Raw genomic sequence first — 11,663 nt, forward strand, 5'->3', positions numbered from 1 at the left:
CGCGCACTCGCCAACGGCGCGCCAACGATCGCTCACCGATCGCCTTCTAGGACTGCCGGTCTGCCTTGGTCGCCGCTTTAGGTGGCCGTACGGTGGACGGGTAGGCGGCGGGGGGGACGCTCGCTGTGGGCTGTTCACGCAGGCGTGCGTAGGCTGCGACTGCGCTCGTTTCTTTTGTTGCGGCGTCGAGCTCTTTCTCGTGCAGGTCACGGTGCCACCGCTGGCTCTGATGATACCAGTGTAACGCCTCCGCTACGGCTGCGTCTTCCTCAAGCCACCATAGCCTAGGCGTGGAGAAGAAGAGAGGGTGGAAGTCGGTTCACCTCCCAACCATATAATGACGAGTTAGGGTTTCTCGTTGGGTTTTATACCAAAACCCTGGCCTGTGTCCACACCTCCTAGCCCGGCCGCCCATCTTACTTAAGAGCCGTGCTAACTTAGATGTGTACACAAATCGACCAAACCCTAACGCCCATCAACCCCTGAACCCCGCCAGCACTAATAATACTCTCGAGACTCCGAAAGCTATTAACTTATGCTAGGGTTCGACTTCCGTAGGACCATAGTCCTGACATTGGATAAAGCATTATGCCACAAGGTGAATACATTCTGAGTTCTAAATAGCCCATCATGGAGAAGTGGATTGGGAGATACAAGGATGCAATCAATAGACAAAACGATGAGAGAAGAGCTTTCAGAAGAGCAAATAAAAGCTTGCCATTCTTGCCGAGAGAATGAGTATGCAAGAGGATGTGACCCTCAAGTAAGTACACTTTCTTCATCTTTGTCTCATGTATATACCTTGTTTAATGCACTATACTAAATGTCATGCTTTTGTTTAATGTTAGTACATAGTAGAGGGCTTTTTGAAGTTCTATTCCACGTGCCTAAGTATAGGGATAAAATTGTTTCAACTCGTATTGTTCTGTTAAATAACCAAGTGGTGCTTTTGTTTCCATGGTAGCATATGAGGCTAATTAAGAAGGAACTTTTGCATAATGCTAGAATTATTTGATCTTCCCTCATTTCTTTAGGCTATAAGTAAAGAAATAGTTGTATCTTTGGGTAAGGTCCTTTATTCCCCCTCCATTAATGCACCAAACAGACATAGAACATGAAACCAAGAGTAGAAGATAAGGCATAGTTTACTTGAGTACAAGTTTCTCTCTCTCTCTCTCTCTCTCTCTCTCTCTCTCTCTCTCTCTCTCTCTTGAAATTATAATAGGTAAAATGCATGGTTAGTAAAAAATGATAGTCCAAGCCAATGAAGCCCTAAAGTTGCAATTGATTTCACTCGATTCCTATCTATTTGGCATGTAGGGGAGAAGAGAGAGAGAGAGAGAGAGAGAGAGAGAGAGAGAGAGAAAGAGAGAGAGAGATTAATTAAAGAACTTGGAAAGAACAATGATCCCTGTAAACTCCCTTACAAAGGTATCTATTATATAAAATAGAAAATCTCTTATAATTTAAAAATCATGAACTGATGAATCCTAGAATATAGGCTTCTTAGGTAGAGAAAGCTCTTCCAAGTGAGATAGATGAATGTTGTGAATGGGGAAAAATCATAAACACGAATTATAGTATGAGAGTTAGTTAAGTACGTGTAGTGTTGGTAAGACCTTAAAGCCATAATTATGCCCAAGATACCGATGAATTGTAGAAGAGGGTGATGTTATAAAATTCCATCTATTGATAAAAAGTGGAAAAAAAGGAAAATTTTGAAAATAGCAAAAAAAATTGTCACATTTGTCTTTTCTTAGTATGCTATTCTATACTACAGATCAAAATTTATGTGTATTTTAAAGATGAGCATAAAACTTAAAATTAATATTACCTATTGCATTCAAGTTTCTCTAATAAAAATAATTCAATCCTTTATTGAAAGGTCCTAAGGAGTTGTGGATAAATCCTTATGATGAGAAAACAATGAAAATTATCCTAGGTGATGGTCTGACAAACTGACTCACCCATTAAGGATGAGAATGTTGTATATATCCCTCTCCAAATACCTTGGAGTCACATGAGCACTTTTAGAAATAGAGATCTTGTTCTCTATTTTAATGGAAGATTTCATGCCATTAGGGATGTTGTAGGTATCATTGATGGGGTATCTAAGTACGATGCTATGGATATGTTTTTTTATGTAGGTAGAGGGGTTTTTGAAGTCCTATTCCATGTGCCTAACGAAATGGGTAAATTTGTTTCAACTCATATAGTTCTGTTAAATAACCATGTGGTGCTTGTGTTTCCATGGTAGCCTGTAAGGCTAATTAACGAGGAACTTCTACATAATTGTCATGTTTGGCTAGAATTGTTTGATCTTCCCTCATTTCTTTGGGGCAGTATTAAGGAAATGACTGGATCTTTGGGTAAAGTCCTTTATCCCCCCTCCATTAATGCACCAAACAGAAACAAAGTATGCATTCTTTGGAAACAATGTTAATTGTTAGCACATGTAATACCACACAATGGGAATATCCACTTACACCTAAGCACTACTACCACATAGGCACAATCAATCACTAGAATCACTCCATCACCTAGAGGTAATTTACACGAGAGTTGTTGGAGCCAAATGCCTATGAAATGTCTTTCTTTCTTAATCAAATCATGCTTTCATTTCCAATTCTTAAGTACAACTATCGAGCATATATTTTAATTTTCTTGTGGGAAGTTGACAAGCACCGTTACTTGGCACATATGTGATTTAGTTTATACAAGCAACATCCCTTGTCTAATAGGCATGTTGTGCAACAATAGATATATTTATATTTTAGAATTCAAGCTTAGATGAATAAATCATTGAATAGTCTTACATTTGAATTTTTTTTCATTGGTTGGTTGCATTAATTATTTAACATTGATACTAACTCCACTCTTTGTTGCTTAAATTATGGCAATGTCACACGTCGTTCGACCCCTACCAAGATCCCTAGCATAGTAAATAGGAAGTTGATTGCCTCTGTGGGATTGTGAATCACAAAGTAGAATATTAAATGGTTGGGTGATGAAGGGGGCCCGAACAATGTAAACACAAACTCATGGTTCCTTGCTACTATATAATAAACCTATCTAGTAATAGTTCAATATTTTACACTGTAATAGTTCATGGCATAGACAATGGAGTTACCAATACATAATAAATGGGACATTGGGACAAAAATGAAGTTTCGTTAAGTTTTTTAATTTTGTTTAAATGTCATGTTCATGCAAATGTTGACACAATTCTTTAAGGCTTCCTGTCTAAAATTCAAATCCATAGTATAATTTTGAAGTATGTACATGCCATATGTGACTTACCTACCTGCATTACTTGTCAGATCTTTACTACACTGCCCCTCTTCATGAATCAACTTATTAGTAGCATACTCAATTTGAAATAAGTGCTTCATGCTTTTGTGACATTGTTATAGGTACACCTCTCCAAGGAATCCACAACCCTTTGCGTCACTATTGTGACATTGTGATTTGTAACATTTGCTCATGGTCTTTGCTCGATGGCATGACTCTTGGCATTCCATTGGCTACTCTTTTGAAGTGAATTGGATGCTTGTGTTCCTCATGCATGATTCTTGATTCTTGGATGCTCTTTCCTTTGATGCTTGTGTGGATGCCATGTCATATACTATGGCCATCTCATGCACTTGTGCTTTAGGAATGCATAAGATAATGCTATGTGCATCAATACTTAGTGTGTGTGTATACATGCATGTGTGCTTGTATGCTCACTTGCATTTGTATTATCCCTTCCCGAATGAAATTCTCCATTTTTTATACTCTATATAACTGCTGGTAATTTGGATAAGCAAATCTTATCGTGCCGAACTTGAACATATTAGTGCTGCTTACGCGGCGACATTTGCTCCTTCTACCTTCAATTTCGAACTATCATGAGGGTTACACAATGCGGTGCATGCCCGCCATCGTGAAGCCCAAAAAGACACACAAGTTTTGGGCTTCCACATGAAGAGTTGGATGTTGACGTCCCTTCGTGGGTCGGTCGGGTCGCGAGACGGGCAGAAAAAGTATAAATACGCAAGAGCAAGAGCAAGAGAGCGATTGAGAGCCTTAGCGCTAGCTCTGTGGTTGTGTGCAATTGAGAGCCTTAGCTATTTCTGTGTTATACTCATAAGTCAGGCCAGGATGCAGAAGAATATGGCGGTGAAGGTGCTGCTCCTACTCGTGGCGGTGGTTCACCTGCAGAGCGTGGCGTTTGCCGACAGAGAGGTAAGTTCACGAGAGAGAGAGAGAGAGAGAGAGAGAGAGAGAGAGAGAGAGAGAGAGGTGTGCCGATGTGCGTTTAGTATGGATGCCGACGTGCGTTTGCGTTTGGAAAGAGAGAGAGAGAGAGAGAGAGAGAGAGAGAGGTGTGGATGTCGATATTGTGCTCTGTGTACTGTGCAGTGTGTGTTTCAGGGAGGAAACTTCAGCCTCTCCTGCAAGGACATCCAGCTGCTAGACGACAGCGGGCCGCACCTGGAGGCCACTTGCGGCGACCCGCCCAACACATCGCAACTGTACCTGAACGAGAAGATCATTAACGACAACGGCGTGCTACGCTGCAAGGAATGCTTCGGCTTCCTCGACATCGCCACCGCCAACTGCGAGTTCTCGCACTCCTGCCACGACATCCTCCTCAACGGCACCGTTCTCTCCGCCACCTGCGCCAACGGAAACCACCAGCCCGTCCATTCCTCCGTCGACCTCAACGACTGCGTCATGAACAACCACAGCGAGCTCGACTGGGTCTGCTGACCATATTGAGCCGAGTCCCCCACTTTTTGTTAGTAGAGAGTTAGACGGGCGTTTTTTTGAGAATTTTCCTAATCTGAAACTCACAGATTATTTGCAAGCTCGCCTCTCTCTCTCTCTCTCTCTCTCTCTCTCTCTTTTCAAGGTCTCCTCATTGTATGCTTCGTGCCCCTTGTTCTCTTTGGACTTACTCACTTAAGTACTTTGATGGTTTGGAATTGCTTGGACATGAGGCCGCGTGTAAGCTTCACATCAATTCTCGTGCAGTGACTATCGATGTACGTTGTGCATGTTGCTTCACTCAAATGCAGTCCTTAAAAAGTCACCCGTTTCTTTGTGGCCCAAATAAGTACTTTGATTGTTTGGAATAGCCAAAAACCTCTTGTTTAATCTCGGTTAGTTTATATGGTGATCACATTAAAGGATGACTAAAAGGGGTGGGTCGACAAAGTACAATAAAAGGTATTGTTAAAAAGCCTATCAATTCGCAACAAATACAACTTTAATTCTAGCCATCATGCCATATCATTAATGAAAGACCAGTATAATTTGTGGCCAAATGTTTTAGGCATATGGTGAAGACCCCTTATCAATTTCTATTGTTGTCAAAGAGCATTGTAAACACTTGTGGCCACAAGTGTTTGTATTTATCTTGTGTCGTCCGGGCGTTCAATGTCACAATGGACAATGGACAATGTAATATTAGTCACAATGAGAATACAATGTTCACATCTCTTCTCTTTTTTGAAAAATAAATAAATTAAATTTGACTTACTCATATACATCATATTAAGTATGTCATAACCTATGGACAATCCTGATTATGGAGGATCTAAGCTCAAGACTGTCAAGGGCATGACAGTCCCGTAGGATCTTGATTTTAATAAGGTGCCAGGGGAGTTCAGAGGGGTACAAGAGCTTATGCTCAAAGACTGCTTGGTTCCTCATAGTCCATATGAACCAAAGCATCTAGCATCTGATGGAGTGTAGGGTTAAACTAAGGTCATCAGAAGGAGTTCGAAAAGTGCCAAGAGTGATAAAAAGGTTGGTGACTCTATCCTATAAATGCGGTCAAGAAGCTATGCACACCAGTTGCTAAGTGATGCACAATACCAGAAGGTGTGCTTGAGAGTCTCTCTGTGATTACATCTGTAGCATCTACAACCACAGGGAAATCCCCTAGCACCGAGGGCACTACCCACTAGTAGAGAAGTAGACATGAGCCTTCATAGAAACATCTTAAACTTTAGGCTTATTCCCAGATGCCACTGATAGTCTTCATCCACCAAGTATCAGTTTTTGGAGAGTTGCCACCCTGCATTACATCAAATGAAGTGGTTGTTTAAGAAGTGCGTTCAAAGTGGAGGTTTTAGCCTCCCACCAATTAGAAGCAGTTTCCAGAGGGCACCAATCTTTAAACCCTTGTTAGCTAAGTTTGTAGTGTGAGGTACTTGAAGCTTGAATGTCCAAATGCAGAGCTGATGCTAGGAAATCCTAAAGCCAAGTCTCACTGCAAAAGAAATGAGCCAAATTCCCCCTTAGAGTCCATCAGCTGCCCTAGAGTATTGATTCCTTTCTTATGGAAATATTTACTCTTTGTTTTAAGCACATAGGCAGGTGGATTTTTGAACAAAAACTCCAATACACATTCTTCTCTGCTAAATAGTTACAAGTGTATCTAATTCTGCCATTCTAAATCAACAGAGAGCAGCAATGTTTCCAAGAGCATAATAACATTTGAGAAGTTGGAAAACCCATTTTCAGTGGATCATGAGAGAAGACTTTAGTCATCAAGAGCCCCAGAACGATGAAAGTAAACATTAGTAGCATGCAAAATAACCCACAAGCAAAGGCACCATAAGGCCACAGAATCAAGCATTTTATGTATAAGAGTGCCCCTTCTTGCATTTATATAAATCTTCCTCCCCACTGTAACCACCTACTTGCGGATAGTGAGAAGGATCGAGGGCTCCCCCTCCCCACCTACTGGAGGATAACTGCTCCTAACCTGACATAAGCATTATTCTAGATGGTATATAACACTACCCCATATCTCTATGCATAGGTCGTATGCATAAGCCGTATGTAAAGGCTATATGCATACAGACTATGCACATGGCCTATGTGCATACATGCATATAGGCTGTATGCATAAGCCGTATTGACACGACATAGGCTGTATGCATACGGTTGATGCATAGGTTGTATGCATAGGGCCTATGCATAGGCTATATGCCGTATACATACGGCCTATGCATAGGCCGTATGCATAAGCTGTATGCATACGGCATACAACCTATGCATAAGTTGTATGCTGTATGCATAGGGCCTATGCATAAGGCCTATGCGTAAGCCGTATGCCGTTTGCCATATGCATGAGGCCTATGCATAAGTCATATGGCTTATGCATACGGCCTATGCATAGGCCTTATGCATAGGCAATATGCGGTATGCATACCTAAACCCTAAACCTAATCCCCGGCACCCAAGGGTGCAAAAACACAAATAGAGGAAGCATAATAAAAGAGGTCTCACCTCTACTAGCCGAATCCATATATGAAAGGGATGCGTGGCCTATGCCCTTAGAGGTCATTCGCTTGAATAGATCTATAAAAGATTATCATATAGAATCAAAAAAATAGTTCATTATGCATAAGAGGACTATGCGTAAGCCGTATGCATAAGGCCTTTGCATAAGCCATATGCATTCGGCATAAGGCCTATGCATAAGCAGTATGCAAGCATACGACTATATCCAAAACCTTGCTCACTTGAATATGCCTACAAAAAAGAACCATAGTAAATAAAATGCATTAGTCTTCATTAACATATTAGTACGAAACAAGAACAAGAGAAAAAAGAAGTGAGTGCCCTAAACACTACTCTTAATGCAAAAGTGAATGGATTAGCTAGTTTATGTTAAGCCTAAACCTATGCATAATGTATAGAATGCTTAATAGAAAGCTTTGATGGAGAGCTGGAGAGCTCTCCATCAAAGCTCTTTATTAAAGCTCTATACATTAGGCTAAGGTTAGGGAAAGGAAGAGGAAAGAGAGGGGAAGGGAGAAAAGGAGAGAGGGGAAGTGAGAGAAGCTTACCTAAACCCTATTTCCAAGCTTTCCATGAAAGCTTGGAAGAACACATAAAAGCATGAAAGAGGGAAGAACGCAAGAAGAGAGATTACCTTGGAGAGGGAGACTTGATTTATTGAAGAGGCTTGAGGGATGAGTAGAGGTGGGAGGAAAACTCGCGCTGCAGGCGTAGCTCTACATGTGCAGCAATAGGTAAGTAGGTAGGTATTGACACTTGTCGGCGGGCAATTTAGGCAGGAGTGACAGTTTCGCCAGTCACTGCTAAAAGTAGTGAAATTTCACTGCTAGCTTCACTGGGGTGAGTAGTAAAATTTTGCTCCTCGATAGCGTATTTTTGCTGCTGTGCAGTGAAAAAATGCTAATGTGGTCGCTGTGTCTAGCTGCTGCGAAAAGCTAGGTAATTTTTTGTTTGTGGTACTGGATGTTGTTGTGTGTTTTGTATGAACCCTAAATCAGTTTTGGCTACGTTAAAGATGTCTGACGATGATAGAGTGGTGATCAAGGGCTAGAAGTTGGATCCGAGACATGGTTGAGATAAAAAATTTGATGTGTGTGTGATCTATGCAAGGGCCAGTATATACAACAATGTTGTATAACAAATGAGCATGTCCGAACATATGGTCTTCACTCATGAGGTAGTGGCACGGCCAAGTGCGGAAGATGACATAGAGAAGAACCATAGGAGAGTTCTAGGTAACATGCCACACCATTCGTTGACATCGGCGGGTAGAGTGCGGAAGGTGGCAAGGATTCATGCGGAAAGCATGGCTAAGACTCATCTTCCCCAACAACAAATGAATGAGGAGCCTCACTCATTGCCACATGAGGAGGAAGAGAATCTCATCATGGATGATATGGTGAATGACTTCTTTGAACGGGAGGTCATAGATGATAGTGAGCAAGCTCCAATGTCACGAGAGAAGGAAACCTTGCATAGAGAGGAAAGCACACCTTTTTATATGAGGGATGTTCATACTCCACACTGCGAGCAAACTTGGAGCTATTGAACTTGTAAACAACTTATGGATGGAGTGATGCAAGTGTCACAAGTCTTCTTCGGTAAGACCGCCTCATTCTATTGAAAATATTTCATGTTCTATATACTCTCCTTGCTAATATTTTGACATATGATTTCTTAACCTATGTTGTAGGATTCTCAAGAAGATTATTCCCCCTCAAAATCTATTACCGAACTCATGAGAGGGGTTTCATAAAATGCTCTCTATGCTAGGTATGGATTACACAAAAAATACATGCATGTCCCAATGATTGCATGCTATTAAGAGGGGTTAATAAAGATGCAACACAATGTCTACAATGTGGGGAGAGCTGCTACTATAGGGATGATTTGCAAGTTGATAAAGTTTCCCAAAAGGTTTTGAGATGCTTATGCTAAAAGACTGCTTGGTCCCTCTCATAGTCCATATGAACCAAAGCATCCAGCATCTGATGGAGTGTAGGGTTAAACTAAGGTCATTGAAGGAGTGCAAAAAGTGCCAAAAGTAATAGAAATGTTGGTGACTCTAAGGCCATATATACTATAAAGGAGGTTAGGAAGCTATGCCCACCAATTGCTAAGTGATGCACAATACCAAAAGGTGTGCTTGAGAATCTCTCTGTGATTACATCGGAGCATCTACAACCACAGGGAAATCCCCTAGCACTGAGGGCACTACCCACTAGTAGAGAAGCAGACATGATCCTCCATAGCAACATCTTAAACTTCAGGCTAATTCTAGATGCCACCACTGATAGTCTTCATCCACCAAGTATGAGTTGTGGAGAGTTGCCACCCTATATTACATCAAACAAACATAAGTACTGGCTGTTTAAGAAGTGCATTCAAAGTGGAGGTTGCTTAAGAAGTGCATTCAAATTGGAGGTTTTAGCCTCCCACCTAATAGAATTAGTTTCAAGAGGGCACCAAACTTTAAACCCTTGTAAGCTAAGTTTGTAGGGTAAGGTACTTGAAGCTTTAATGTCCAAGGGCAGAGCTAATGCCATACAATCCTAAAGCCAAGTCCCAACTTGTATTGTCTACTCACTGCAAGAAATGAACAAAATTCCCCCTTAGATTCCATCATCTTCTCTAGAGTATTGATTCCTTTATTATGGAAATATTTACTCTTTGTTTTAAGCACATAAGTAGGTGGAGTTCTAAACAAAAAACTCCAATGCACATTCTTCTCTACTAAAGAGTAATTTGGACAACTAGTTTTCAGTGGATCATGAGAGAAGACTTTAGTCAAGTCATCAAAAGCCGAAGAACCTTGAAAGTAAACATTAGTAGCATGCAAAAAAGCCCATAAGCAAAAGGCACCACAAGGCCATAGAATCAAACATTTTATGTACAAGAGCTCCCCTTCTTGAATTTATATAAATCTTTAAATTCAGCATACCCAACCCCCCATAGTGTTTTGGCTGAGTAATAGATGACCAACTGATCAAAAAAAAGGGCCTACTCCTATGTTTCCCCCAAAAGAACTTCAACAGCATTGAGTTAAGTTTTTGGAGGTGAGTTTTCTTCCAATCCACGAGAGGGAGGAAATACAACACATAAGCAATTAGAATTTTCTAAATTCTCCTTAACCTCACATGCAATGGCCATTCGTCAGATTTCCAATAAATAATTTTCCTATAAATTGGTCATGATCACCCAAGAAAATAATTAAATATTTGAAACCTGCACCCCAATAGGATATCCCAAATGCCTAAAGACATGTCCCTTGTGCAATCTAGTGCCAAACCATATGAGGGCATCAAAATGAGCTGCAAACAAATCAATCATAGTAGATTTGATTAGATTCAAGTACAGGCCAGCTGCCCACAGAGTAAAGATTTAGTTATTTAAGACATTTATGGATGTTTGCATTACGAGAATTTAGAAACATGAATGTATCATCAACAAATCCCAACCCAACAATATTTTTATGTTGTAGAGTTAGACTAGTAAAAGCTCCCCCTGCATAACTAGGTGCTCTAGATAGCAGAAGAGGGGATGAGTAGCAATGGCATATTGAAAGGGGGGCTGAGAGGGCAACTTGCCTAACAAACCTACATATTTCAATTGACCCAGTAAGCTTTCCATTAAGATTCACTCTAGAAGCTCTAGCATATGGCATGAACTAGAATGCTCAATTCTCGAATAGATATGCATAATGTGTTCCATTTAAGGACTTGAATGATTGGAATTTGCAAGAACTATAGGCAATGGAAAATAGAATCTCTTACAAACCAAAGATACACAAAGAATATGCATAATGTGTTCCATTTAAGGACTTGAATGATTGGAATTTGCAAGAACTATAGGCAATGGAAAATAGAATCTTTTACAAACCAAAGATACACAAAGAATATGTAGAATACAAAAATATTTACCGTAAGTGTTGATAATAGATTGTAGTTGCTTCCGAGCTGTGTGCTTCAGGAAGAAGTTTCGATAGCTAACTGGTATAAATAGAGAGTGAAGGCTGTATGCTGGAATATAAGGGCTATGAGAATTGTGTAGAAAACCTAGGGCAAAGTTCTCATATATAGGCCAAAAAGAACCGTTGCTTAGTATAGAATTTTACACATGCTTTTGATTGCATGCAATCATTAATCGCTCAGATGACTAGGAAACAAAAGCTAAATAGGTCCTAGTATAATTTCCCTCATGAGATGGGGGGATAAGTCCCCCCATCTCATGAGGGGGGGGGATAAGTCCCCCCCCCTCCGCACCTCTCCCCCAAGTAGGCTGGTGTGAGAGCTCATGCCAAAGCAGGATCATTAGGAACTCAATGGAGTCTTCTTGGGCCCTTTTATTTGGCAGTTTAAGGG

The 11,663-nt window shown here is 40.8% G+C and overlaps 1 protein-coding gene across 1 annotated transcript; it reads left to right on the forward strand.

Annotated features, from left to right (window-relative positions):
* Positions 1-4,143: 4,143 nt before the first annotated feature.
* LOC147610253 (uncharacterized) lies at positions 4,144-4,755 on the forward strand. The gene is made up of 2 exons (XM_086786247.1): positions 4,144-4,227; positions 4,417-4,755. The coding sequence occupies exons 1-2, from the start codon at positions 4,144-4,146 to the stop codon at positions 4,753-4,755; spliced, it is 423 nt and encodes a 140-aa protein (XP_086642373.1).
* The last annotated feature ends 6,908 nt before the right edge of the window (positions 4,756-11,663 follow it).

This window comes from Cibotium barometz, chromosome 49 (genome assembly GCF_041138505.1).
Source record: "Cibotium barometz isolate CiBa-2024 chromosome 49, ASM4113850v1, whole genome shotgun sequence".
NCBI classification, from domain to species: domain Eukaryota; kingdom Viridiplantae; phylum Streptophyta; class Polypodiopsida; order Cyatheales; family Cibotiaceae; genus Cibotium; species Cibotium barometz.